This window comes from Pan paniscus, chromosome 13, assembly GCF_029289425.2.
Source record: "Pan paniscus chromosome 13, NHGRI_mPanPan1-v2.0_pri, whole genome shotgun sequence".
Lineage (NCBI taxonomy): Eukaryota > Metazoa > Chordata > Mammalia > Primates > Hominidae > Pan > Pan paniscus.
In genome coordinates this window covers 136,608,206-136,635,432 of record NC_073262.2, presented here as the reverse complement: position 1 = coordinate 136,635,432, position 27,227 = coordinate 136,608,206, and the positions used below count along the sequence as shown (strand labels likewise).

The window sequence follows — 27,227 nt, the reverse complement described above, 5'->3', positions numbered from 1 at the left end:
CAAAGAGAAAGAAAGAAACTAAATGTTCATCACTAAGAAAATGTGTCACACATTACGGTTAATCAACATGATTACATTATGCAGCCATTAAAGTTATGAATAATTGTTTTATTATGGGGAAATGCTTATCATATATGTTAAGTGAAAATAATTAGGCTCAAACTTGTACTTACAATATGGTTTTGTTATGCAGATCTCAATTCACAAAGAGAAATAGATCAACCACAAATGGCGGTCACCTTGGGCATCATGTCTTGAGTGCTGTTTAGTCTCTTTTCCATTTGCTTTCCAGCATGAGGCAATGAGTATGAATTACTTCCATAATGATTAAAATGTTTATTTTGTGTCTTACTCCAAAACTGATAATGCCAAGGATTTCTCTGTTACAAATTAAACCAAAACTATAAAATAGCTAACACTTATTATAAACCAGACACTGTTCCAGCAGTCTGCTTAAATTAACTGGCTTAATCTACAAACAACTCTCTGATGTATGTCTATTATCTATGATGTCTATTATCATCTACAATGAACAGATCAGGAAATGGAGGCACAACAAAGGTAAGTGAATTGTCTGAGTCCTCCAGTTAGGAAGTGTTGAATTTGGGATTTGGACCCCGCAATCCAGCCCCACGTCTATTTGTTTCGCTGCTACATGATACCACCTCACAGAGGGGAGCAGGAAATGTTTTAAGCAATGCTCTATTTCAAAAAATGGGTTTGAGATATGCTTCATTTCAAAAGGATTTTACTGGGCCACTTGCTAGCTTAGCATTTTAGATAACTACAAAGCATATTACAATTTGCAAAGTTCAACCATCCAAGACATTTTTATTGCTAATATCAAATCATCCCTTCAAGAGCCAAAGAGGTGCAATGAACTGTTTGAAGGCAAATCCTGATGGGGGAAGCATTAAATTATCCAAATTCTGGGGAACATCCTCAATAAAGTCAGGCAGAAAAATTGATTACATATGTTATGAGACCTCATTCTTGCACCTTAGTACATTACATTACATTAGACTTAAATATCTTAAGCAAAAAAAAATGTCAGATACCTACGCAAAACACTGACCAACACAGACAATGGTTATTGGCTTTGCTTAAAGTTTAGCTTTGTTTATCTTGGTGTTTAATGATGAATGGAACACCTCTGCGATCTACACTAGGGTCTGGATCCCATGTAAGGCAGACTTGTAGCAAGTGCCTCTTGAACAGGGTGAGATCCTTAAAAGAAAAGGATTTCTGTTTATTAAACATCTCCTCCATGTAAGCTCCTAAGCTATGCATGTAAATTGGTTGGTTGACTGATCCTCACATCAACCCTGAGTGGTAGATTACTTAGGTGAAAAACAGCCAGGACTGGGATGTATTATAGTGCAGCCAGTCAAATCTAGCAGCCAGCCTGGCGTTTCTTCCAAATGTAGGTCAGGCTGCTTTGAGGCTAATAGCAAGCATCATCATCCACCCTTTCTAGGCCACAGCTGGTTCTGTTGCCTACAAAATGCACTGCATGTTTCTGCGGCTGCAACGAGACAGGTGTGCATGCAGCAGCCCCCGATTAGGGAAGTTCAGGCTAAGAACTTGCCAGAAATCAGTTTACTACTTGGGCCAGAACAACTATTACCATTCAAATTATTGTCCCTAGAAGTAACTTGAAATATTCGAGTTTGGAGAATTTAACCTAAAAATAAGAAGAGATGAATGTGAAAATACTTTAAGCAATGTTGTATTTCCAAAAAAGAAATAGATGCTCTATTTCAAAAAAGGAAATAGAAATCTTCGACTATATATCTAGTCAAAAAATGGATTATACTGACTCCCCAAAACTCTAACACCAAAGAAAAAATCAAAACAACGGCATCCATTTTTGTGCATTGATGTTGTTTTCCGAGGTATTATTCCAAAGGAAGCAATAAGTCCTATTGAAAGGAGAAACTTCCAGGATGCTCAGAGCAGGGGAAAGCATTCTCTCTGGCAAGTGGGCCCCCCATCTTCCTCAGAGAGCTCAGAGTGGAAACGCAGCCCACAAGAGTCCAAGTAGGAAGAGATTTATTGCATCATGGTTTAAGTGGCCACTTGGAGTCAGGGAAAAACATATCTTCTAGATCTTCTAAAATAGGGATTGGAAAACTGCAACTTGGGACCAAGCCAAGCCCCCCACCTGTTTTTGTACAGTCCATGAGCTAAGAATGGCTTTTACAAAGCAGGGAGGTGCAGGTGGGTACAGCATCACTGAATACTGCTTCTTTTGACACATCTGACCATTGACCCTAGCTGGCCCTTACAGAGAAAGTCTGTGATCCCTGAGCTACAGTGCACGTAGGCCAGTGCCCATGAATAAGGCTTTGTGTTTGTATCATTCCCTACTTTTAAAGAGCTCTGCCTCATAGGTCACCAATCATTTGTTCCTCAGGACAACTGGGTTGACTGCACGGCCCCTCCTGCTGGAAGAGTAGCTTCCTCTGTACCTCAAGGGCAAAGGTGGATCCAGTGAGCAGCAATGCTTTCCCAGACAAATAGCAAGAACCCTTATGGGCATCCCAGGGGGTGTGAATGAACCAGCTGATAACTGGACATTAATACCCAAAGGCCGTTTTGCATAAATAATGCATATTCAGGATTGGCTAGGCTGAGATTTATTTATACACCAAGGTACAGCTGACCCATATGGCAGCAGCTTCCAAAATGTTCTTTTTCTCTCAAGTCAGTCCAGGACTCAGCCAAATAGACATGAGGGTTCTCCAGAGGGGGGCTCCTAATGGAGCGATGCTTCCACCTGCTTTCCTAAAACAATGTTTATATTCTGTAGACATTGTTTTCAAATTCTGTAAAGGGGAGACTGAACTCTGCAGAAAAGGATTTTCTGGGCCAGCACGTGCACACCCCCTCAGCAAAGCAAGCATCGTAGCAGCTTAGAGACCATCTCTCATGCCCAGGGTCTCACCCGCCCCATCTGAGGTGGTTCTTAAAGTCTCCTTGACAACCAGTGGCCATCTGGTGTTGTCCCTGAGAGAATTCTGCAATTTTCCCTTTGTGCATCTCCAGCGATATCTTGTGCCCTTGGCATCCTGTCCCTGGCAAACACCCAGCTGGCTGGAGACATGCAGTGACAGCTGAGGTCCATCTCCTGAAACCAGCTGAGCAGGAGAGGAGGAGGAAGGAGAGGCCATGCAGAGGGACAGCAGTTCAGAAACTCACTGAGAGTGGAAATGGTACCAAGAGGGAACAGACGTTTAGAATTCAGATCACTTTGTACATAAATGAAGTCCAGAAGTACCTTAAAAGAATAACACACCATGACCACGGAATAGGATGACTAAATATTAAGAACATTTATGTCATTCATCTTTTGTACAATGCATCATAATACTAGATCAAAGGGAAAAATAGCATTTCAATAACTGCTAGAAATCTTCTGGCAACATATAACATCCTTTTCTGATTAGGAAGAGAAAGAGAAAGGAGCTTAATAAACAAAAAAGAGGAGGAACTTTCCATGACATGATAAAAAGAAAAAAAAAGAAAAGTAATTTAGTAAGGAGACTCATTCCAGAATAAATAAGGAAAACTTTAATAACCTTCTTACGTACCAAAACGTAGTCACTGAAAAAACATAATAGAAAAAGTACCTTACTTTTTTCCCCCTACCATAAGTGGCTGGAAACAAATTAACAAGGAATCTGCCAGATCCATATGAAAAAGACCATAAAACTTTACTGGGAAATTATATATGTTTGAATAAATGAAAATCATAGCATTTCTTCTCAATAGTAAGATGCCAAATTCCCTTAAATGGTTCTACAAACCTAACATCATCATAATAATATTCACAAGAATTTTTGGGGGAAGGAGAAAGAAGAAAGAATTCACAAGATAAGCCTTAGGCTCCTCTGTACAATTAAATATACAAGAAATGCCAGAAAAGTTTTGAATAAGAATAATGAGGGAAACTTGTACAACAGATGTTAGAACGCCTAAAAAAAAAAATACTTCAATACTCAAAGCCATTTGGTAGTAAAAACCAAAATACAAAGACAGATCCACAGAACAGAATGCAAAGTCTGCAAAAAATTCACAAGGAAAAAGTAGATGCTTAAACAATGGCAGAATTTTCAAATACACTGAAATACAAGAAACTTGTCAGCTAATTCCCTATCAGATGGACACCTCCTCCAAACTTTGCATAGATTTCATGGATTTTCCTTTGTCGCTCCTTCCCCAGCACACAGGCAGTATCTAGCCAGTACTGCCCCGTGGCCCGTGGTGACACTGACTTTTCGCTCTCTCTGATGCGCTGGTGTGTATGTTAAACTGTGTAACACATCCTGGTTCCCCTCTCATTCTGCAACATCAAAAAAGCAGGTACAAAGCCAACAACAGCCAGCAGTAAGAGATGACAAGCGATTGGATCACACTGATTTTGGAATTGATAATTCAGGTTAGTATATTGCTAACAGAGTAACCAACTAAGACTTTGCCATATACTTGCACAAAGACCCATGACATTTCTCTTCAACTTCAGGAAAAAGTCCAAATTCTTTAATATACTATAAAAGACTCTCCATAACCTAGCCCCTGCCTACATTTCCACCCTCCCCGGCTGCTGATTCCTCCCCAGACTAACATTATCTCCCCTGCTTCTACCTCTCCTACCAATACTTGGGGCTCTGGGTACATGATCTTTCAAGCAAACATCACCTCCACCTAGCTGCTGCTGCAGATCCTAGGCTCCCCCAGCCAACAATCTCACAATTAATAACTCCCTCCTCTGCAAATAGCCTCTCCATGCTGTTTGTATTACATTATATTACATATATTATATTCATATGTTTCCATGTCATCTCTTCCCTTAACATCAGGGACTTAACCTTTATCTGCCTCCCACTCCTTACGTGTAAAATGGCAATAAGGCTGCACCTGAGGCAGGTTAGATGAGGTGGTCAGAGCCTCCCTTGACAGGAAACAAGAAACTTGTCAAATTGATGAAGAGAACAAATCGCCTAACAGTGCACAGACCGCATCCTGAGCTCGTGGTTAGAACACCCTACAGCAAAAAGGCAGGAGCAGAAGAGAAAAATCCCCACATTTGTGCTAGCACAGAAACCCGTGATTAGTGTCCTTGGGCTGACCTGTGCTCATTATAATAGTAAAAAACACACCCCCAGGTGGAGATTTAAAATGCTTATAAGACATGCAATGGATGTACTAGCATGTACAGCCACTGCACATGTGGACCTAAGAAACCACTCCTAACATGCTTAATAGCAACACCCCTTACCACCCCTTCATGAATAATCATAAAAATTTCCCATAAAGGGAGATCCCCCAGTATTAGACAGAGCTGTCTTGCCTTTGAGTGGCCCGTTCTGACCAGCTGCTAGAGTGTACTTTGGCTTTGCAATCAACTCTCTTGCTTGCTTTTGCTTTTGACTCACTTTCAAATTCTTTTCTGTCCCAAAGTCAAGAACCTGAACTAGCCCACCGGCTACACACCTACACAGAAATGAGTAATAATTAAATGAGGCGACCCCTGTAAAGCACTTGAACCTGTGCCCAGCATGGGAAAGCTTCAATAAATATTAGCTATTGTTACTATTACAATTATCTGCGCTCTTCTTTCTATTCTTTTCACCCCAATTCAATAACCTCCCTTAGACTGTTCACGCAGCACTCAAACCTTTAGTTTGTATCAGGTCATTATTTTCTTCCTTCTACTTTTCTGCATGTTTATATTACTCCTAAGATCTGAAAAACATTTTTAGAAATTATTCTACAGCAGGACATGTTTGACAAGTCCTTTTCAGAACTGCTTGGGGTGAACTTATCTTCAGGACACAATGCTTATAAATGCCCTAGCTCCTGGTAAGTCGACCTGGAGTCATTTACTGACTTTAAATTCACTTCCTGCCTCTGATAAGCCACACAGGCCCTGTGATCGATAATTTTAATGTAGAATAATCACAGATGTTCACGTCCATTTCCTTTCTCTGTTGAATACCATCTAGAGAGCACTCCAATACTCCTTCAGAATTCCCAAAGGTACATTTGCATTGCAGTTAATAAGGTTGCCATTGTGTATGGTTAAGCTTTTAAATGAGTATTTTGATGTGGTGCCAGGGAAGGGTCACAGCCTGGGGCCATCTGCTCACAGAGTAAGCCCTGAACAACTTTAAAAATGATCAGAAACAGTGTTCCAAGGATTTAACCTAAGGATAACAACACGGCGTCTCTCGCTGTTCTGGTGTCCCCAGACAGGTATTAGCCAGGAAAAGGCCTCTGGTTTAAGCCGGAGCTAATCGAGGAGGTTCCCCAAGGACAGGGATGTTGCAAGCTGTCACACTTAAGCACTGACTGGGGCAACAGTAGGATGTGATGCAGTGGCTCTGGCCTCGTGGGGAAGAGACCTGAGTTAAGCCAGATAACGCGCGGCCAGGACCACAGACGCTGAGCTGCTGGGTCTTCCTCTCCTTCACCTGAAAGTGACAGACGAGGCTCCCATCTTGCTCAGCTCCAAATTCAATCATTTCATTATCAAAATGCAGGTAATGGATTACAAAAGTGCCCAGTTCTCGTGAATGGCTCCTTCAGACAGCTCATGTGCATAGATTCAAAAAAGCTCTAAATATTTTACCATGTGCCTCGCTGAGATTTACCAAGTTAGCATAACTCAAAGGCCATGGTTTTAGGAGCTGTTGGTCTTTTTGTTTAATGTCTCTAAATATAGTTAGTGGTAAGTTCTTACAGGACTATCCAGTGTAGCTATGACATCTTATCACTGTAAAGAAAAGCCTGAAGCCATCCCACTTCGCCCTCGCCTTTGCTTCAGGTTTTGGGATTGGTCTGTTTTGCTCCCTCTCTTGTGGAGACATAATCACCCATAACCTGCTGCTTCTCTCTGCAGCTCAGATGTTGGCCCCTCTGACGTTTGGACACTATTTGGACATCATGACATTGGCTGGCTGCCTGTGAGTCAGACAGGCTTCTGGATCCTCAAGTCCCTCCCTGCCACCAGCTAGGTGGTGAGGGAGAGTTTCACCTTCCCTCCTTAGGGCCATGTGGAACTAGCAGCCACATAATCTTCATGGCCCAGGCACCTGGCACAGAGCAGATGTTAAACCTTTATGTGATGGTTCTCTTGCTGATGTGTTACTCACCATTGGTGCTTCTCAGTATATAATACACCAGGAAGCTAAGCTCCTAATAACTAAATAATGAACTAAACATGGGTAAGAACCCATTTTTTTCATTCATTGAACAAACCCACAAAGTGACAGGTGCTGAGATGGCGGGCACAATCTTCACCCTCCAGAGTTCACCATTCTCAAGGAGAGAAGGTTGTTACTCTGCAAGTAAAAGAATGCCATAGGGGCTCAAAGAGTCTCTGTGTGAAGTGCGGAGGCCATCAGGTACCACCCTGGCAAAAGATGATTCCTGGCTCTGTAAAGGGCAAGCAGGAACTGGGCAGGAAGAGAAGTTTGGGATGGAACAGGCAATCCAGACAGAGGACAAGTATGTGCAAAGCATCAGGCATAGCAGATCATCCTGTTTAAAGAGGAGCATATGGGAGGCCTGCCGGGGGACAGAGAGCAGGGGATGAGCATGGTGGGGAAGCTGAGAAGACTGAAATTTATCCTGAATGCTGTAGGGAAATATTGAAATCCTTCCAGAATTTTAAGCAGAACAATGACTGCATTAGTCCATTTTCACACTGATGATAAAGACATACCCAAAACTGGGCAATTTACAGAAAAAAAAAAGAGGTTTAATGGACTCACAGTTCCACGTGGCTGGGGAGGCCTCACAATCATGATGGAAGGCAAGGAGGAGCAAGTCACGTCTTACGTGGATGGCAGCAGGCAAACAGAATGAGAGCCAAGTAAAAGGGGTTTCCCCTTATAAAACCATCAAATCTCGTGAGACATATTCACTACCATGAGAACAGTATGGGGGAAACCGCCCCCATGATTCGATTATCTCCCACTGGGTCCCTCCCACAACTTGAGGGAATTATGGGAGCTACCATTCAAGATGAGATTTGGGTGGGGACACAGCCAAACTATATCGGTGATGTTTTAGAAACATCACTTTTGGTCACAGTGTAAAGAAGACTGGAGTGGACTGGAGAAGGACATCTCTGGACACTGGGAGACCAGATGGCCACACACTGCTCAGCCCCTTTGCTATGTGATGTCCCCAGAGGTATGTGCTTCCACACAGCCCTGCTCAGGGGGAGGCCACTGGACAAATGAGGCAGGTGACCCTCATCTGTAGTCCTTGAGTATCTTGGAATCTCAGGGCTCTATTTGACAATTGTCTTTTCCTTATATTCTTTTCTAAATTATGAATGTAATGTGCGATCATTGTAACCAGTGAAGTATATATTTGATTTTTAAAGTCCATGTTTTTATTTTTAGAAAACAATATTATGCCATAAAATTAATTTGCAATTTGTTTTTTATATTTAAAAAATACCATTCTTTCAAGTTAACAGATATAGATCAAACTTTGTCTTTTAAGAGCGGCATAATATTCCACAGTGTGGATACAGCACACTTTCTTTAGCCTCTCCCTAGTGATAGACATCAAATAGCGATCTAATAAACATCTTTGTACATACACCTTTAGGATAGATTCCCAGATGTGAGAGAGTTCCGACAGAGGTTTGCATGTTTTTCCTTCAATAACTATTTTTGAAGTACTTTCCTAAGAATAGGAAGTGAGTCAGGTTCCCAGTAGCAATGTCCATTTCCCAGCATCATCCCAACACCAGAGACTCCCTTTAACTTTCGTTCATCTGCTGGGTTTAAAACAGCATTTCATTGTTTCCACCTGAACTTTCCTATCCACAAGATTAAGTCCTTTTTTATGTGCTTATTGGCCATTGGACTTTTCTTTCTCTGAATTATTTATTTTCTCTGACAAGTTTTCTATGAGTTGTCTTTCTCTTATAAATTCACAGGAGCTCTTTCTATATTAGGAGATAAAAGCCTTTGTTCATTATATGCATTGCAAACATTTTCCCTAATTTATCAATTATATAAAACTGTTTTATATAATCAAATATGTTTATCTTCTCATTCAGAGTTTCTAGGTTTCTGGTTTTGAATAAAGAGTTCCCTTCCACCCAAAGGTTTAACAGATAATGTATTAAATGTGCATATTTGTTGGTTAATTTTCTTTCTGACCGTGATGGGATTTGTGCACTTAAAATGCTGATATACCTTGAAGGAACAATATAAAACCAAGGCTGTCCCACTGAAACTACCACTGGGGCTCTTTGAAACCCTCCTAAGAAAGATGGAGAGGAAATGAAAAACATCATTTTCTAAATATATAAAGGAGAATTACCAATATTATTCCCTCCAACCTCATCAGGCATGAGCCCTAAAGGAGAGTCACTCTCCAGTCTCTGCTGTTTGTATTCTGATTTAAACTGAAAAATTTAAAACAGTAATTAACTAAAGTCTGAGTCCTGTAATCCTAGAATCCATACCACTGAGCCCCATAACATATAAGGCACTTTGGAGATGAGTTAAACTACATTTCCGTCACCAATGGGTGATATTGGTACCAACCTCACGGAGCTCCAAAGAGCTTGCTAAATCGATGCCAAATATGCAGTCTGGATTTGATGAAGATTGTCACAGGTGCTTGTCTTCAGTGTCAAATAAACTCAAGGCACAGCTTATATTTTTAATATGGTCCCTTTAAAAAGGCCCCACTCCCTCCAGTCCACCAATCCCCCAAAAGATCTCTAAAGTATGTTCCTCAAGGGTGGGACCTTTGTGATGCTCCCAGCACCTCCAGCCTGGCATGGGGCTTGGCCCAGGGTGGACATCAGTGAACATGTGACTGAACACATACCCAAACATGGCGACCAGCAGGTTGACCAGCAGGATGTTGGTGGATAACATGTAGATGCACACCAGGGGGATGGTGATCCACTCAGGGAACCGGGGCAGGTTGTGCTCATCCAGCTCCACGCACAGTGGCTTGGACTCATTCCCAGTGAAGGTGCAGTGGGCAAAGTCATACGTGGTACCTGAGGATGTAGAAACCAACAGGCAAAGTGAGGACCCTCTGGAGGGGTAAGAGCGATGGCATTCCCAGGGCCACAAGAACATGTCAGTGGTCATGAAATGTCTTAGGCCTTCGTCTAAGGCACTTTGTCCAAACAAGTTATAGTCCTTAGAATCACCTGTTCATCCACTCAATGCATATTTACTGAGCAGCTACTAAGAACAAGGGGCTTTGTTAAGATCAAGATAAAAGGAAGGGCCAAGTGAACATGTTCTTTGCCCTCAAGAACGTTCCAGCCTCTTTGGATAGGCAGATAATCAACCACACACATTTAAAGTCTCAGTCCATGTAAAGTGCTAAGAAGGACACGCACAGTGCTCTGAGAAGCATAAACTGAGACAACTCATCCAGGAGCAGCTTCCCAAGAAGGAAGGGTCTCAGAACTGAGAGCAGAGGATGAGCAGCAGGATCATGAACTAATGGGGAGGTTGGGAGCTTAGAGCACCCCACAGAGGCAACAGCATGGGCAAAGGCCCCGTGGTGGGGGTTGTAAACATCAGTGGAAATGGGAGAATAAGATGTGCACGGAGCAGACATATTAATTTTTTACATCTTTTTTTTTTTTTTTTTCAGACAGAATCTCACTCTGATGCCGAGGCTGGAGTGCAGTGGCACTATCTCGGCTCACTGCAACCTCTACCTCCCAGGTTCAAGTGATTCTCCTGCCTCAGCCTCCCGAGTAGCTGGAATTATAGGCGCATGCCACCATGCCCAGCTAATTTTTGTATTTTTAGTAGAGACAGGGTTTCACCATGTTGACCAGGCTGGTCTTGAACTCTTGTCCTTAGGTGATCCGTCTGCCTCGGCCTCCCAAAGTGCTGGGATTACAGGCATAAGCCACCATCCCCGGCCTATTTTTAAAATCTTTACACTGAAGTGATGGGAAGCCACGAGGCTGTTTTAAGCAGAGGAATGACACATCAGATTCCCTTTTCCAAAGAATCGCTCTGGCAGCAGCACAGATCAGAAGGGGCTCGAGGGGAAGGAAGGTGAGGAGGTTGTGCCTAAGACTCAGGCAGGCAAGCGACGAGGATGGCTCACGGGGTGGCAGTGGTGATGGAAAAAACAGATTTCAAAAAAACATTTAGGAGATAAAAATCAACAAAACTAGTGGATGAATTGAATAGAGGGGAATGAAATCTGAGAAGGTGTTAAGGACAACAATGAAGCTTCTGACAGCTCTGTTCACACAACTGTGTGGACGGTGGCAGCAGACCTTCACAGGAGGGCATCGGGGGAAGTTTGGGTCTGGAAGTGGGCATCAAGACCCTTTTATTAGGATGTGCCAAGGTGCGTCTGAGAAATCTCAGAGGAGGGGGCAGTGGGTACAAACGTCTGGCCTCTGAGAGCTGCTCCGTGCCAGAGATCCTCATCTGAGCATGTGTGGGGTCACACCGGCCAGTGAGAGGCCCTGTAGAGAAGATGGTGCTTTACCAGTTGTGCCCATGAAACAGAGACAGCAAAATGGAGTCACTTCCCAGGGGCACACAGCACATGAGTGGCTACCCTGGATCTGAACCCCGCCTGCCAATTCCTCTTTAGAGCCCCATGGAACTAAAATGATGGACGTGGAGGGTTGTTATGAGGATGAAATGCGTCTGCTTCTGTAAAGCGGCAGGCACAGTGTGCAGACTGGGAGTGACAATACCAAGGTGCCTTTCCACCACTGCAGGGGAAAAGAGCTGTTTCTAAGGTCTTGGAAGAGGCTTCAGCAGATGGGGCCAGAGAGACTTACGAGGCCGGGAGGATAACAGAGAAAACAACAGGAACAGAGAACTGTGACCAGGAGGAGCAGGCTCTGGCTCAGGGAAACCATCAGGATGGTTTTATCGTGGTAGGGTAGGAAATGACAAGCCAAGGCTATTGTCAGCATCCTAAAGATGCTTCAGCCCGTCCATCCAAAACACACAATTTACATAGCCCCTCACTTTCCTTCTGTAAATCGGGTGTGGGCAAATTAAAACCATCTGTGCCACCATCAGCCTGCCTCCAAAAACCAGTTGGCAGTGGGCTAACGCACGCCAGAAGTCTAAATTCCAGGTTCCAATGTGGATTTTCCAATGTTGCTCTTTTTGAAAGAAATGGGAGCCCAGCCACCCTGTTACATCGATGAGTACAACTCACAACCCTGGTTTCTAAACTAGTAACTCTTGTTGCCTTCAATTGCCACGTTGTTAATTGAAAATATCAGAATCACTATTTTTAAAAAGGTTTAAAAATTGAAATGTTGGGCACCATCTGCAAGGCTGATGTAAAATCTTGCTTAAGAGCAAAGAAGAGGTTTTGAGGAGTGAGTTTTTACTCTGTCATGTTGGACTCCGTTTCACGTGCGTGCTTCTGAAGCGCGGTCTCCGGGGCAGCCCTGGGGGTTGGTTCAGGGAGCAAATGCCTCCTCCAAGCTGTTTCCATCTGAGCCAAGTCAGGCTTACCATCCACGTCACTGGGCACCTGGCCGAACATGGCCAGGTAGGGCTCGTAGATGACCGAACGGAATATCCACCTCCAGCGCTGCTCATTCTGCCTAAGGATCCCTTGCCTGGCCACGCCGAAGGCCACCATCCACACCGCAAAGAGGAACAGGAAGAAGAACACATCGATCAGCTGTCGGGGGAGGACAGGAGAGCGGAGTCAGGACCGTGCCCACAGTCGGCAAGTCCCCCCGGCCCGGCCGTCCTCAGTGGACCATGGAGAAGAGCAGCGGTTCCAGGGCTCAGAGCATCTAAGTCACCCAGAGTTCACTGACTAATTGACAAAAGCGGTCATCATCATCTTTGGATCTTAAGACATCTGTCTTCCAGAGTTAAAACCGGTTTGATGCATTTTTGCTTGCTGATGTCCAAACCAGCCCAGCAACAGCAGCTTTCTGAGTGGGAGCCCAGCTCTAGAGCAAAGGAGGAATCTAAGTTTTGGAGGACCTCTCTGTCCCTGTACCTCATGATTTTGATATACTTTTAACCCCAAAATTATTTTTGTAGTTTGTTGGTTTATTTGCTTGTTTGGAAAACAAAAGCTATCCTTATTAGACAAGAATGGACCGTTTAATTTTTTTTTAATTTTGTGCACACATAGCATGACTTCATGGTGACTGGATGTCCCAGAAATGCTTTGAATTAAAACCACAAACTCAAAGAATCTCAGTGTTGGAATGGAGCTTCCAGATGAGCTCATCTCAATGCTCATCTGATTTAAAGACAGAAACAGTGGAGGTTTGGGTCATCTGGAAAACAAGTTTAGGAAAGCAACACCATCCATGTGTAATTCTTTCTATTGCGTGTATATAACGAGACTGCTATAGCCTTTCCCTGTATCTATATTACACAGTTACATGATTCAGGTTCCAATCCTCACTATGCGTCTAGCTCACTGCTTGTCTCTAGACAAACACTCCTCCTTGGACTCAACTGTCCCCAGGTATCAAATTGGCATAAAAGTCCCTCCCCTGCCTACACTCTTAGCAAACTGTCAAGACTCAAATGAAAGTAACTTGTGAAGTATAAAATCTAAATAAGTATGAGGTTATTTGTTAACAATGCACTAAATGACACTGTTTGCCCTCACAACCATCTTTCATTAAATTTTAACCTGGGAGAGGCCCCTGATGAAATACATCAAAGAAAGCGAATGTTACTGATGGTGAAATGCAACAGTCGTTCTAAGGACAAAATCCTCCTATCGACCATTAAAAGAACTCTGGGCCCCGCAAGAAAAATGATGACTACAAATATTCTTGACTCTTACCATCCTCTGCAGCATTATAATCTTGGGTCCTAAGTTTCTGCTTACAGTAAAAATGTGGATCAATCTTAGAGTGAAAATAATGTAGTCCAGACAGAAAATGACTCGTCCAGAATACAAAGAGCTTTTATTAGAAGAGTGGAGCCTAGGGGGAAAAGAAGGAACAGAATTCATGAGATATTGACAAAACATTCCAAAGTTTTATTTCTAAAAATAACCCAATTTCAAGAAACAGGCAAGAGCTGGAAGGTTGAGTGAGTGAAAATAGGCCAGAAACACCACCCAGCAGAGGCCATGATCTTCTGCTTTCATGGCCTCAAGTAGAGTCAAGGACATGAAAGGACATGAAAAGACATGAAAAGCAAAGACATCTCACCAAACTGAGCTCTCGGAGGTTCCTGTCTCTTTAGCCCGCCATCCTCACACACTACTGCAAGAACCTAACCATGCTATTGCTAACTTCCCTGGCTCACAAGGCTTCTATAACGATGCCAACCCCCAGCCCACCCCCATAACCACTTGGGATTTCACCCTGCCAGCTTTCCCCTAATGAAACTTACCTCATTTGCACCAGATCATTTGATTATCTAACCACCTGCTAATGTGCTCATTGAAAGCCATCTGTGCTTTCTAACTGGAGTGATCTAGAATCATATCCAACCAACTGTGGCTCAAATGCTGAAACCTTAAACCCAACCAGAAAGGGAGGCTATCTGAAGAGGAAATTGACGTTTTTACCCCATTCAAATTGGAGGGTGAACACTCATTGTAAACCATCTCATTCTGTATAAGTGTAAATATGAATGGTTAAGATTCTTTACAAAATGACATCATTTGAAAGTACTACTCATATGTAATTGCTAGCCTTATATTTTTTAAAAAATTGAAACAGGGTCTCACTATGTTGCTCAGGCTGGTCTCAAACTCCTGGGCTCAAGTGATCCTCCCACCTCATCCTCCCAAAGTGTTGGGATTACAGGTGTGAGCCACCATGCCCAGTTGCTAGCTTTATCTTAAAAGCTATTTGGGGACGACAGGCCAGTTAGGATGCAGGCTAGGCAATGCAAACCATGGTTTGGGGCATACCCTAATCTCTCTACGATGTGGAATACACATTGTTTTTGTGGTGGTAATTTGTGGTTGGTTTTTCTAATCCCACACTCCGGCTGTGCCATTGAGGAAATACGCTTGTAACTGGAAGGGCAGACTCCACAGCCAGCATTCAAATCAAAGTTCTCAATTTCTATTTATTTCTCCCCATGATCAGGTGCAGAGGCTCATGCCTGTGATCCCAACACTTTGTGAGGCTGAGTCAGGTGGATCCCTTGAGCCCTGGCATTTGAGACCAGCCTGGACAACATGATGAAACCTCATCTCTACTTGAAAAAAATAATTATCCCCAAAGTCTGTAAGAACAAAGAGAAAAATCATGCAGGACCCCTTTTAAATTACACATCCGTGGGAGGGGGAAGAGAGGGGACTCAACTTCACGACAACCAAGCTGTATCTCTATAAAGCAGACACCATGGTCTTGTGTAATAATCTCTAATGAGTAATAGACTTCCCTTGGGTTTGAAATGTCTGCAGAGCTTTTCTCCACTTTTGTAGTCAAAACACGGAAAATTAGGAAAAGTGATGAGACTACTTACCGAAATACAATTCCTGCTATGAAGTAAAAAAGCCCCAGCGTGTCCATCACATTCCACAGGTCAGTAAAATAATTCACCCCATTTACGTACCACTGCGTACAGAAAGGGACAGAGAGGGACATCAGCAGCTTGGAAATATCAACCATTTCCAGATTTTTAAATGTCCACTCATTTTTTTCCAGTTCCTTTTTGAGCCAATGACGTGTTTGTTTATTCTTTCATATGCCAAGTGAGCCCTACCACGTGCCCCACGCTAATCCAGGAGGACTGGAAAGTAGGTGGCACACTGGCTGTTCTGCTCTTCATGTCTGCTGGCAAAGTCAGGAAAAAGGATGGATGTATCCTCACCATTTTTTCAAGAGGAACCTGCAGAGGGTGAGTACACCCTCCGTAGGCAGATGTAGACTGTCCAGCCACCACGTACAGTGGTACAGGCTGTGCACTACACAGTCCTAGAGGGTATTACTCATATTGTTGTCATCATAGATTTGTGTCATTACTGTAAAAATTTTCTGCCACATGGCAGTAAAACATCTTGATTAAAAGAAATCTTTTTTTAAAAAAATATGCACATAGGTGCTGTATATAACTTCTGTGAGGACAGATGTGGTCGCAGAAAGGACTGACAGGAACAGTGTGCCTCAGGGACCGACGTGTATGTATTGGTCATGATTCTTTGGAAGAAAGTATGTCAGGAAAACACTGAAATAAACAGAGAGTATCCTTTCTCTTTTAGCATTTTCCCGAAGAGGGAAAGGAGAAGACCACATCTGCATGGCTCCTAAATCAATCCATAAACTGGATTTGGGTAATTCCAGAGTGACCAGCTAATCCTTTCATTTGTCCATCCATTCAAATATATTTACAGAGAGCACATGGAATTCCAAACACCTGTGCCAGGCTCCCGGCACACAGAAACATTGGATTAGGTGCAATGCTAATTCTCAAGGAATCTACTGTTTGGTGGGAAAGACAGATGTTAAACACGTTGAAAAGAAATGACACAAAGATCGGTATGAGGATGAGACCGAGGCCCTACGTGAATTCACATAAGGAAACCAACACTTGTGCAAGGCGGGGAAATAACATCAAAGAAATGTCACCAAAGCAAGAGGGCACTTCTTAATGTTACTAAATGAACTCACCGATAGGAGTCCATCTGATATTCAGATATTATATTTCCTACTTTGCTGCCGAAATCACAGCCTAGAGAGGCTAAGGAACTCGCCCAGCAAGTGGCAGACCTCATGATTCTGAGCCCGAGTCAGTTGCTTCTCCCCACATCACTCTGCTTCTTCAGATCCCACAGAGGTCCTACAGTCTCAGATGTGGAAGGGATTCAAGACACATCATTCATTTCTCAAGAAGCATTTCCTTTCCTTCATTTATAAATTCGAATAGCAACTTGCGTGGGCCAAGGGGGTGAGGGCACTATGAAATCAAGCACCCAGGAAATGTTAAAATCCCCCAGGTTGGGGCAGCACCGTGGGGTGTGTCAACAGTCCAGTCACTGTGTGAAGGCTAAACTCTCTCTCTTTTTTATTCAGTAAATAGGATGTTTATTGCAGCATTTTTGTTGCAGGGAAAAGCATAATCTAGGAAAAAGATGTGGTCCATCATTCAAAGAATATTGAATATACTACAATCATGTTTTTAAAAAGGAACAGAGTGATGTCATTTGTCTTGAAGAGATTTCCACAAAGTAAAAGAGAAAGCAAAATGCATAAAAGTATGGGAAACAGAATCTTGTTTTTGTAAAACCAGGAACGAAGAAAAAAGCCCCCAAACATACATATGCCTACCCTATTTCATTAAACCTCAGATTGTAAGAAATTGCAGTTTCAGAGATGTTAAAATGTGAAAAAAATGACATCTCAGGTTTGATGTAATACGGTGTGTGTACATAGCACATGGACCAAATAAAAGCAGAAAGAGACACAGCAGTTTATTAACATAGCTTGAGAGGCCTTGTCTTTAGAGTAAAGGTTGAGAAAGTCCGTAGGGAGACTAACAAAGAAGGAAAAAAAGGCTCAACTTAAAAAGTACACACACACACACACACACACACACACACACACACACACACTATAATATTCCATTTCTGTGAAATATGTGTGTTTACAAGAAACTAGGCTGAAAACAAGATCTATGTCTAAGATTAACTTGCAGGAATGCCCATGAGAAATTCTAAAAAAAAAAAAAAAAGCAAATTGTAGGGTGATGAACACAGTAGGATTCTGTGTGGATAAAAACAAACAAAACACCTGCATACGTTCATATCTTTATGGGCATGAAGAAGGTCGTGGAAGATTATACTCTAGATTGGGCAGGATTAGTCTTTATGTAGTCCCACTTGTGATAAGCATTATTACTTTGTGATTTTATAAAACTAAATAAAATAAAAATGGACAAAAATCGAGGGGAAACAGATACATCTTGCCATATAGCTAAAATATATTTGATATTTTCATTTATGTTACAGTTGTCTCTGCCAATAACCATTATTATCAGGACCATAATGAAGGACAAGAGATCTGCTAATGTATTGTCAACATTCTTGTCACCCTATTCACTCAGTTCAAACATTCTGCCTAGGCTCAGAAACCAAGGCAGGCTCCTCGGGGGAGGCCACAGGAACTGTCCGCTTTGCTGGTGCTAGCAGCCCGAGGGACCCCTCACCAACAACCATTTGCTCTTCTGGTGCCTGGTAAGATAAGGGGGATTGGGAAAGGCCCTCCCTGCTGCTAGCTCCCCGCTTAATGCCCTGCTCTGGGAGGCAGGTAGGCACTGCCCCAGCCCAACCTCAGCCCGGGAGACTTGCAGAAGCCTGACCTACATGAAGAGCGACATCGGAAATAGGTCAATTCTGAGGCTCCAAGTTACCATCGCAGGGAGATAACATGTTTTTAAAGGAAAAGAGGCCTCTTCTCTGAGCAGAATGCCTGGGATAGGCTGTATTTGTAAAATCCCAGGACACTGTTTCATCATATCTGTCAGGATTTGGACATTCAACATGCCACAAATTTGAATGGTGCCCTCCGTAAAGGCATGATGGGACTCATCCCATTTTAAATAAACATCCCCAATGTCTGTTTAACAGACCCAAGGATTATTTAGCAACTGTATTTGCACTTATTGACTGCCTCGTTTCAAAATTCCAAATCAGCATTTCGACATCTGCATTCAGGCAAAGGGACACAGGTACACACGGAAGAGCATGACTTTTTGACACAATCTAAATCAGACACAATCTAAATCAGGTCACACCCTGCTTGGGTTTTTTTTTCTTTTTTTCCCCTACCAAGTGTAAACTAGGTTAATTAAGACAGCATCAAGCCAGCAGAATTATTTCTTAGAGGAAAGCAATCCCATTTAGGATGTCAAATGCATGAGTCTGCAGACCAGAAGAGAAACAGTGACCCCAAGTGTCGGATTCTTTTAACGATAAGAATCTCCATGGCTATGTTCTACAGACCTGTTCATGTACCAGAATCAGAGTTGTAAGGCCAGAAAAGCCCTCGGATGGCAGAGCCACCTGGAACACACACTGCTGACCCTAAGCACAGGGTGCTTCCCATACTGTTGCTTTCATACCCAGGATTGCTGAGTTAAAAGTGGCCCACTCAAAGATCGTTCTTAAAAATAACAAGAAGAGATACTTAGTAAGCATCCCCCCATATCCAGCATCACCCACAATGAAGGCAGACAGAATAGGTAGGGGTCAGCCAGACCCCCACCCTTCCTCCCGCAGCCCCTGGGAATTACTCACAGCACGTTGTCCTTCCTCAGTTCTCCTGTGCACCTGCCCCTGTCTACTCCCACCCCATGTCCCTGCCCTGTGTCCTCCCTGAGCAAAAACACCTCATGCTAACCCTGCCCAGGGCCTTTCTCCAAGGAAAATGTACCTCTCCTGAGTCTCCTCCCGCATGACCCAAACAGGTGACTTAGTAGCTAAATGCACACAGGAAATTGGCACAGAGTTGTCTGTGATTTACAGACTTCGGATTTTACTGTTGCAAGTCCTCTGGGCCAACCTCCCAGTAAGTGTTAAGACTCGCCCACTTAGTGCTGCTTGCCGATGCTCATCTCCTCTCCTCGAAAGTTCCCGGAAATCATCAGGAACTGGTAGAATGCTCCATAGGGGAAGAGATCTTCGTCTGTTTGGTCCATTGCTGTCTAGAACAGTGCCTGGCACAAAGTAGGGGTGTGAAGTATTTGTTGAAAGGAAGAATGCATGAATGAAATATTTGGATGAAGCCAAGACAAATCTCCCTGCAGCTTCCATCTAGGCCAAGGTCTGCCTTCCAAAGCAACCCAGAACAAGTCCTCTCTCTCAGATTCCTGGGTTTTTGTGTGTGCGTGTTTTGTTTGTTTGTTCATTTGTTTTTGTTTTGTTTTGTTTTGTTTGAGATGGAGTCTCACTCTGTCACCCAGGCTGGAGTGTGGTGGTGCAATCTCAGCTCACTGCAACCTCTGCCTCCAGGGTTCAAGCGATTCTACTGCCTCAGCCTCCAGAGTAGCTGGGATTACAGGCACGCGCCACCATGCCCAGCTAATTTTTGTACTTTTAGTAGAGACGGGATTTTGCCATGTTGGCCAGGCTGGTCTCGAACTCCTGAGCTCAGGTGATCCGCCCGCCTTGGCCTCCCACAGTGCTGGGATTGCAGGCGGGAGCCACCACGCCCAGCCTCTGGTTTCTTTAGATGCCTAAAGGAGTCAAACAACATCTGGACTTGCACAGCAGCTTCCGAGCCTTAATGCAGCAAGGGAGGCAGGGTCAGGGACAGGTAGAGAAATGTTTGGGAGCCTGAGGGGTGAAAAGTAGCAGAAAAAAGACTTTTGACTTTTCATCAACCGTTCTGAGAAGAGGCTACCAAAGCACCCTCTGCCCCAGAGAACACCCTTGAGCTCCTGCCAGTGGGGCTGTGGGCAGGGCTCCTCTCCAGCTCCCCAGCGCTGGTCTCCTGAGTGTTACCATGGCCACTCCAGGGCACACAGCCCTTGAGTTGAACTATGAAGACCATGCTTCATCAATGCATTTACTAAAAACACACACGCTTGTCAGAAACGTGTCAGTGCCAATACCTGTGCTAGCCCCTGAGGACCAAATGTGAATAAGAAATAAACACCTAAATCAAATCATTCCCATGCCACGCAATTCTGAGCAACAACAGAGTATGTGTTAGGAACTGGAAAAGCTCAAAGAACCTCCCAGTGGGGTTGATGCAAGAAGAGATGCACTAGGGCACCATGCCAGACGTCCATCCTCTTATTCTCTAAATAACCTCTTGCAGGTCAAAAAAAATTCAGTAAGTTACTATTGTACCAGCCATTTGCAATTCCAGATGGTTTTTACTCCCTCCCCACCTCCACATTTCTCTCCTCTGCCTCTCTCTCTCTCTTTCTCTCTCTGTCTCTCTCTCTCTCTGCTAATTTGTGCTCATGACTCATTTCCCCACCAGGCTATGAATCCATTGTCACTTGATTCTACTCAATGGCTACCTTTGAGATGTCAGGCTGGTCGCCTGAGTCATGCAGTGTGCTGCTCCCGTTCCTACAGACGCTGTGCCTCTTCTAGCAAACTCTGCTGCCCCCACAGAGCTCAAGATCCTGCCTATGAGTCACCACCAAGGGTTGGAGGCCTGTGTGACCTCCCAGGTGGTCCAGCTGCCTCTCCAGGAAGCTGTGCCAGAAAAGGCCTGCCAGGAACCAGCGGGCTGCCCTCCAAGGTTAAAAATTTCCACAGACCAGTCAAAACCTTTTGGTGGCCGAGCGCAGTGGCTCACACCTGTAATCCCGGCACTTTGGGAGGCCGAGGTGGGTGGATCACAAGGTCAAGAGATTGAGACCATCCTGGCCAACATGGTGAAACCCCGTCTCTACTAAAAATACAAAAATTAGCTGGGCATGGTGGTGCGTGCCTGTAGTCCCAGATACTCAGGAGGCTGAGGCACGAGAATCACTTGAACCTGGGAGGTGGAGGTTGCAGTGAGCCAAAATCACGCCATTGCACTCCAGCCCGGGCAACAGAGCAAGATACAGTCTCAAAAAAAACAACAAAAAAACTAAAAAACAAAAAAAATTTGGCACTTACCCCACTTGTGGGGCAAACACTGTCCCAGTTGTTCCCAGTCCGTGATAAGACATCAGCCAGTCCCTCAGAGGGAGTGAGAGGTAGGGGGTGTTGGGACACTTCCCCCTCCAGTGCTACAAAGCCCCTAGTCTCACCTTTTCAGCCCCTCCCTCTTGCAAAAGCTAAGCTGGGAATGCTGTCTTTTTGTCCCTGAAATGCCTTTGAAAAGGGTCTTTGTCATGGTCAACCACAAGTGAGAGTGGAGGAAACCACGCCAGGTCGGGAGAAGGGAAAACGCAGGGCCTCACCCAGAGTGAGCTCCCGCACCGTGGCTCCAGGGCTCCTAGCTGGATGAGGGCTGCTTCTCTCACTTCCTCACTCTGGTCTGGGCCCACCCTGTTTTAAATGATGAATCTCCTTCAGTCTTTCTCTGCTTCCCTCAGACAGACTATTCCCATTCCCTCGCTGCTGCTGACACATACATAGCAAGGCACAACACAGAGCTAGGAAGTAGGATGGCAGCTAAGAGAAAGAGACTCGTTTTAGGTGTTACAGGTTAAATTGTGTCTCCCAAGATTCAAACATGGAAGTCCTAGCCCCCGGTACCTTGGCATGTGACATTGTTTGGAAACAGGGGCATTGCAGATATAACTAATTAAGTAAAGAGGAAGTCATGCTGAAGTAGGGTGACCCCTGATCCAGTACGATGAATGTCCCCAGGAAGAGCGGAGATTTGGACACAATCACTCATGCAGGAGTCACCCATGAGGACAGGGATCAGAGGGATGCATCGACAAGCCAAGGAATGGTGAAGCTTGCCAGCTGGCCGCCGAAAGCTAGAGGAGAGGCTAGGACGGAGTCTCCCGCACAGCCTCCAGAGGGAGTCAGCCCTGCTGACAGCTTGATCTCAGACTTCTGGCCTCTAGAACCATAAGGCAATGAACTTCTGTTATTAAAGCCACGCGGTCTATGGTGCTTCATCTTGGCAGCCCTACAGACTAATGCCGAGGGCATGGCCTGGGCAGAGCTGTGACTTCCCAGGGCAGTGCATGGGACTCCCATGTGGCTGATCCGAAGTTAGGGAAATCCCCTGCACATAGCAGGGCCCTGTCCTGGGGGAAGAATTGCTGGTAGGTGAAGCCTGATAATCCTGCTGTTCAACACTGACATGAGTCATTTACCTTACGCTTCTGAGAGGTGACAGCGTGCTGGCAGTCCTCACAGCCCTCGCTCGCTCTCGGCGCCTCCTCTGCCTGGGCTCCCACTTTGGCGGCACTTGAGGAGCCCTTCAGCCCACCGCTGCACTGTGGGAGCCCCTTTCTGGGCTGGCCAAGGCCAGAGCTGGCACCCTCAGCTTGCAGGGAAGTGTGGGATCCACTGGGTGAAGCCAGCTGGGCTCCTGAGTCTGGTGGGCACGTGGAGAAACTTTATGTCTAGCCCAAGGATTGTAAATACACCAATCGGCACTCTGTATCTAGCTCAAGGTTTGTAAACACACCAATCAGCACCCTGTGTCTAGCTCAGGGTTGTGAATGCACCAATCAACACTCTGTATCTAGCTACTCTGGTGGGGCCTTGGAGAACCTTTGTGTGGACACTCTGTATCTAGTTAATCTAGTGGGGACCTGGAGAACCTTGGTGTCTAGCTCAGGGATTGTAAACGCACCAATCAGCGCCCTGTCAAAACAGACCACTCAGCTCTACCAATCAGCAGGATGTAGGTGGGGCCAGATAAGAGAATAAAAGCAGGCTGCACAAGCCAGCAGTGGCAACCCACTGGGGTCCCCTTCCACAGTGTGGAAGCTTTGTTCTTTCGCTCTATGCAATAAATCTTGCTACTGCTCACTCTGGGTCCACACTGCTTTTATGAGCTGTAACACTCACTGCAAAGGTCTGCAGCTTCACTCCTGAGCCAGCGAGACCACGAACCCACCAGAAGGAAGAAACTCCGAACACATCCGAACTTCAGAAGGAACAAACTCCAGATGCGCCACCTTAAGAGCTGTGACACTCACCGCAAGGGTCCGTGGCTTCATTCTTGAAGTCAGTGAGACCAAGAACCCACCAATTCCGGACACACTTCCTCCACCTCCATCCCAGCTCCATTCCCCATCTGCACCTCAGACCTACTAGGCAAGGAAAGTCAGACACAGGGCACTGGTGTCAGGACTCTTCCCCTAGGTCATACCCATGGCAGACATCACTAATCGATCAAAACGCTCTCCCGCTGAGAACAGACAGACCCTTGGAATCTTTCTCAACCCAGGATGGCTAGAAGTCACTAAAAAAAAGTCTATCAGAGTTGGCATGAAAGTTTAAGCCAACTTAGGATTCTTACACGAGTCAGTGACTCCGTAAGGGCAAGAACAGCACTCTTTGCCCCCTCCAGATCTATCATAGCACGTGGCATTCTACCTCGGAAACTGTAAGTGCCTAGCACACACTTGCTGAATTGATGTATTTTTGCATTTAGGTTCAGAGGGGACAACAGTGACGACAACAACAGTAGTTGTCAAATAATTTGTAAACTGCTAAGTGTGAAAGGATTTTCTGGGATGACTTTTCATAATGGTTTAGGAATAACACCACTTTCACCATCAACATTTATTTTTTCAACCATTACTAATCAAGTGCCTGCTACACATGAGTCCTGAGCTAGACTTCTGGGTTCAACGGTAAAGAGACGACGCCAAAAAATGAAGGTCCCAAGAAACTGCAGAAAAGCACCATGAATAATTCACACCAGCTCCCTGAGACCCACAGGGACTTACACAACTTTAAAACATTGTCACTCTGACATGCTGGGCATTAAGATGCTCTTAGCTCAAAAGTCCTGCCAGCTCCCTGCCACTTATCATGCCACAGTAATGGCAGGAACACAAACCACTCCTGATGACAGCGGTGGGTTTATCATCCAGGGTCTCTCTTCTCTTTGAACACTCCCCCATTCCTGACTAATTCATCTCCATCAATTAACATTCATTAGAGAGCAAAGAATAAACTTGGTACTAGGAGACCTTACTGAATTACTAAGGGTATGAAAATGCACCTTCACACTCATGGACTAGCACCCAAAGAGAACATTTATTTTGGGAAAATAATGACTTTTGAACTTCAGAAGCAACTTCTAATCCTCTTGGCTTTAGAAAGATGCCTCCCACCGAGGAAGTGAGGGGGTTCCTGCTGTCATGGCAGCCCTACCTGTCTCACTTCATCACAGAAGAGGACAAAGACCAGCGAGTACAGGACCAGCTCGGGGGGGTGTGGCACCGAATGGAAATCCATGAGCAGCACGTAGGCAAACAGCAGGAGGAAGGCGATGTAGAAGACCACGTTCCAGGAGAAGACCACGAAGGGGGAGGTGAAGAACGCCACATAGTACCAAAGCAGCTTCTTGTGCTTGTCGACAGGTTTCTTCCTGGACCCAGAGATAAGGGCATCGTCAGCATCCTTGCAAGCATGGGATGGGCACAGCCCTCCCCTCCTTCCAAACATAGATAAATACAGACCCATAGCCAGGAGGAAGAGATGGGAGCAAAACTGTGTCCTAAGATGGACCCAACCCCAATTAAATCCTTGGCATTTTGCAATTAACAAATCCACATTCTGCCCCAGATATTAAAGACACAATCCCACCCCTACCCATTTAAGAGGAAACCCAGGAAAAGTCAGGGGAGAAACAAGACCAAATTCATAGGCAACAATGTAAACATCATAAGTTCCAGGCTTCTTAATCATTTACATGAGAGCACACATATGTGGATGCATGTACACACACTGGCACACACACTCACACACGATTATGTGCCTTGGTTTGTACCTAAATGATACAAAGCCACAGCCCACCAAGGGTATAATAAACAGACACAGGATAATCTTCCAGTTCTTGGTGTCTCGGGAAATCTCTCCATACCATTGCTTAGAAAGAAAATTCTACAGGGAAACAAAGACAGAGAACAAGGTCCTTATTAACACAATTGTATGCAGGATGCCATGCAAACTTTCTTCCCTGCCCCACACTTTCCCCAAAATACACAGCTCTTTGAATTAATGTCATTATTCTTTTATACCAGTTGCCTGGATTCTAAGGGGCAGTGTTAAAAAAAACAATTTAAAACTTGGTTTTTTGTTTTTTTTCTTGAGACGGAGTTTCACGCTTGCTGCCCAGGCTGGAGTGCAATGGTGCGATCTCAGCTCACCACAACCTCCACCTCCCAGGTTCAAGCGATTCTCCTGCCTCAGCCTCCTGAGTAGCTGGGATTACAGGCATGTGCCACCATTCCTGTCTAATTTTTTTTTTTTTTGTATTTTTGGTAGTGACGGGATTTCTCCATGTTGGTCAGGCTGGTCACAAACTCCCAACCTCAGGTGATCCACCGCCTCGGCCTCCCAAAGTGCTGGGATTACAGGTGTGAGCCACCATGCCTGGCCAAACTTGGTTTTATTTTAAGTCTTTTTCTGAGTTGCATTATGTGCACTTTAAAGTAATAGTTGTGTACGTTCAAATTCAATAAACCTAGGAATTTTTATCCAACTCTCATTTTTATTATGTAAGTTTAAACAAGTATCTTTCTGGCTCCTTTGTCTTCAATGATCACAAATTCACAGGCACAGCCAGTACCACCTGTAGGGTCCCCAAGGATTCATTTCTGAAGAAAGACAGGTGATGCTTTTGTCAGGAAACTAAAAGGAAGTTCGGAAGGGAGAGACTGTTGATGTCTTGATATCAATTCAGGCTGAAATGCATGTAAAAGCTCTCCCCAGACTGTATCAACCCTTGACGTTGGGACAGAAGGGACTTTCACAAAGGTGGAAATTAGAAAACTCACAGTAGCTCTGAGAGTTAGCAGGGGAGCATAGACTCGACCACATCAAAGAACCCACATCTCTCAAAAAATAGCCCGTCAAGCAGAAGGAGGTTGGTGTGTCTCAGGAACAGAGGAAAAGGGAAACCCAAGGCCTTCTCAGTGCTAGCTAGGAGGACTGGGACTGACATGCACCCCTCTGGCCCTGGGCACCTGCCCTGCCCTTGGAGGAGGATGGCTGCTTCTGAGGGCCCCTGCCTAGGGCTACTCCAGCCAGGTGCGTGCTTGACCCATGAGGACTAGTGTCCTGGAATAAGGTGTCAGCTTTCCACAAACAACCAATTGCAGTTGGTGGGTAAATGGCCGACTGCTTTGCACTGGGCCGGGCAACACTGAAGCCGGTTCTACGGTTTCCCAGAGGTCCCTGGCAGGCTGAGCCCCGGGTGCCCACAGTGGCAACCTCCTCATCAGCACATCTTGTCTGTCCCTGTCCCTTCCCTGTCTCACTGGTGCCTCCTGTGCTTCCCAGGTTCACCTCCAGAATAAACTCCTTGTATTGACAACCTCACTTTGGGGTTTGCTTCTTGGGAGGGGGTGCGGGGGTGGCGGGCAACGAAGACAGGTAGTGCTTAGTCTTCCTCACTCTCCTATTCTGCTGGGGTGATGCAGATGCCAGGCCATCACTGAGCGTCACTGTCAGGCCCCAGTCACGGAAATTACAGCACTGGGTTGGGTTCCATGGTCACTGGCAGCATTCTGACCCCACACAGCACCCTGACTATAGAAAGAAAACTCCCTGGCCAGGCCCACTGGGTGATCCTGTGGCCTGGTAGTAAGATTTTCAGTGAAATGAATGACCTGGCATCTGATTGAAACCTCAGG

The 27,227-nt window shown here is 44.9% G+C and overlaps 1 protein-coding gene across 1 annotated transcript in view; it reads right to left on the bottom strand.

Moving 5' to 3' along the window:
• TRPM8 (transient receptor potential cation channel subfamily M member 8) overlaps positions 1 to 27,227 on the bottom strand; it is a 93,957-nt gene that overhangs the window by 24,361 nt on the left and 42,369 nt on the right. Inside the window, exons 15-20 of the mRNA XM_055109243.1 lie at positions 25,361 to 25,473; positions 24,742 to 24,958; positions 15,468 to 15,559; positions 13,822 to 13,963; positions 12,513 to 12,684; positions 9,868 to 10,045 (exon numbers count right to left, since the gene is read on the bottom strand). Of these exons, the coding sequence (XP_054965218.1) occupies positions 9,868 to 10,045; positions 12,513 to 12,684; positions 13,822 to 13,963; positions 15,468 to 15,559; positions 24,742 to 24,958; positions 25,361 to 25,473 (914 nt within the window). The remainder of the gene's footprint in view (positions 1 to 9,867; positions 10,046 to 12,512; positions 12,685 to 13,821; positions 13,964 to 15,467; positions 15,560 to 24,741; positions 24,959 to 25,360; positions 25,474 to 27,227) is intronic.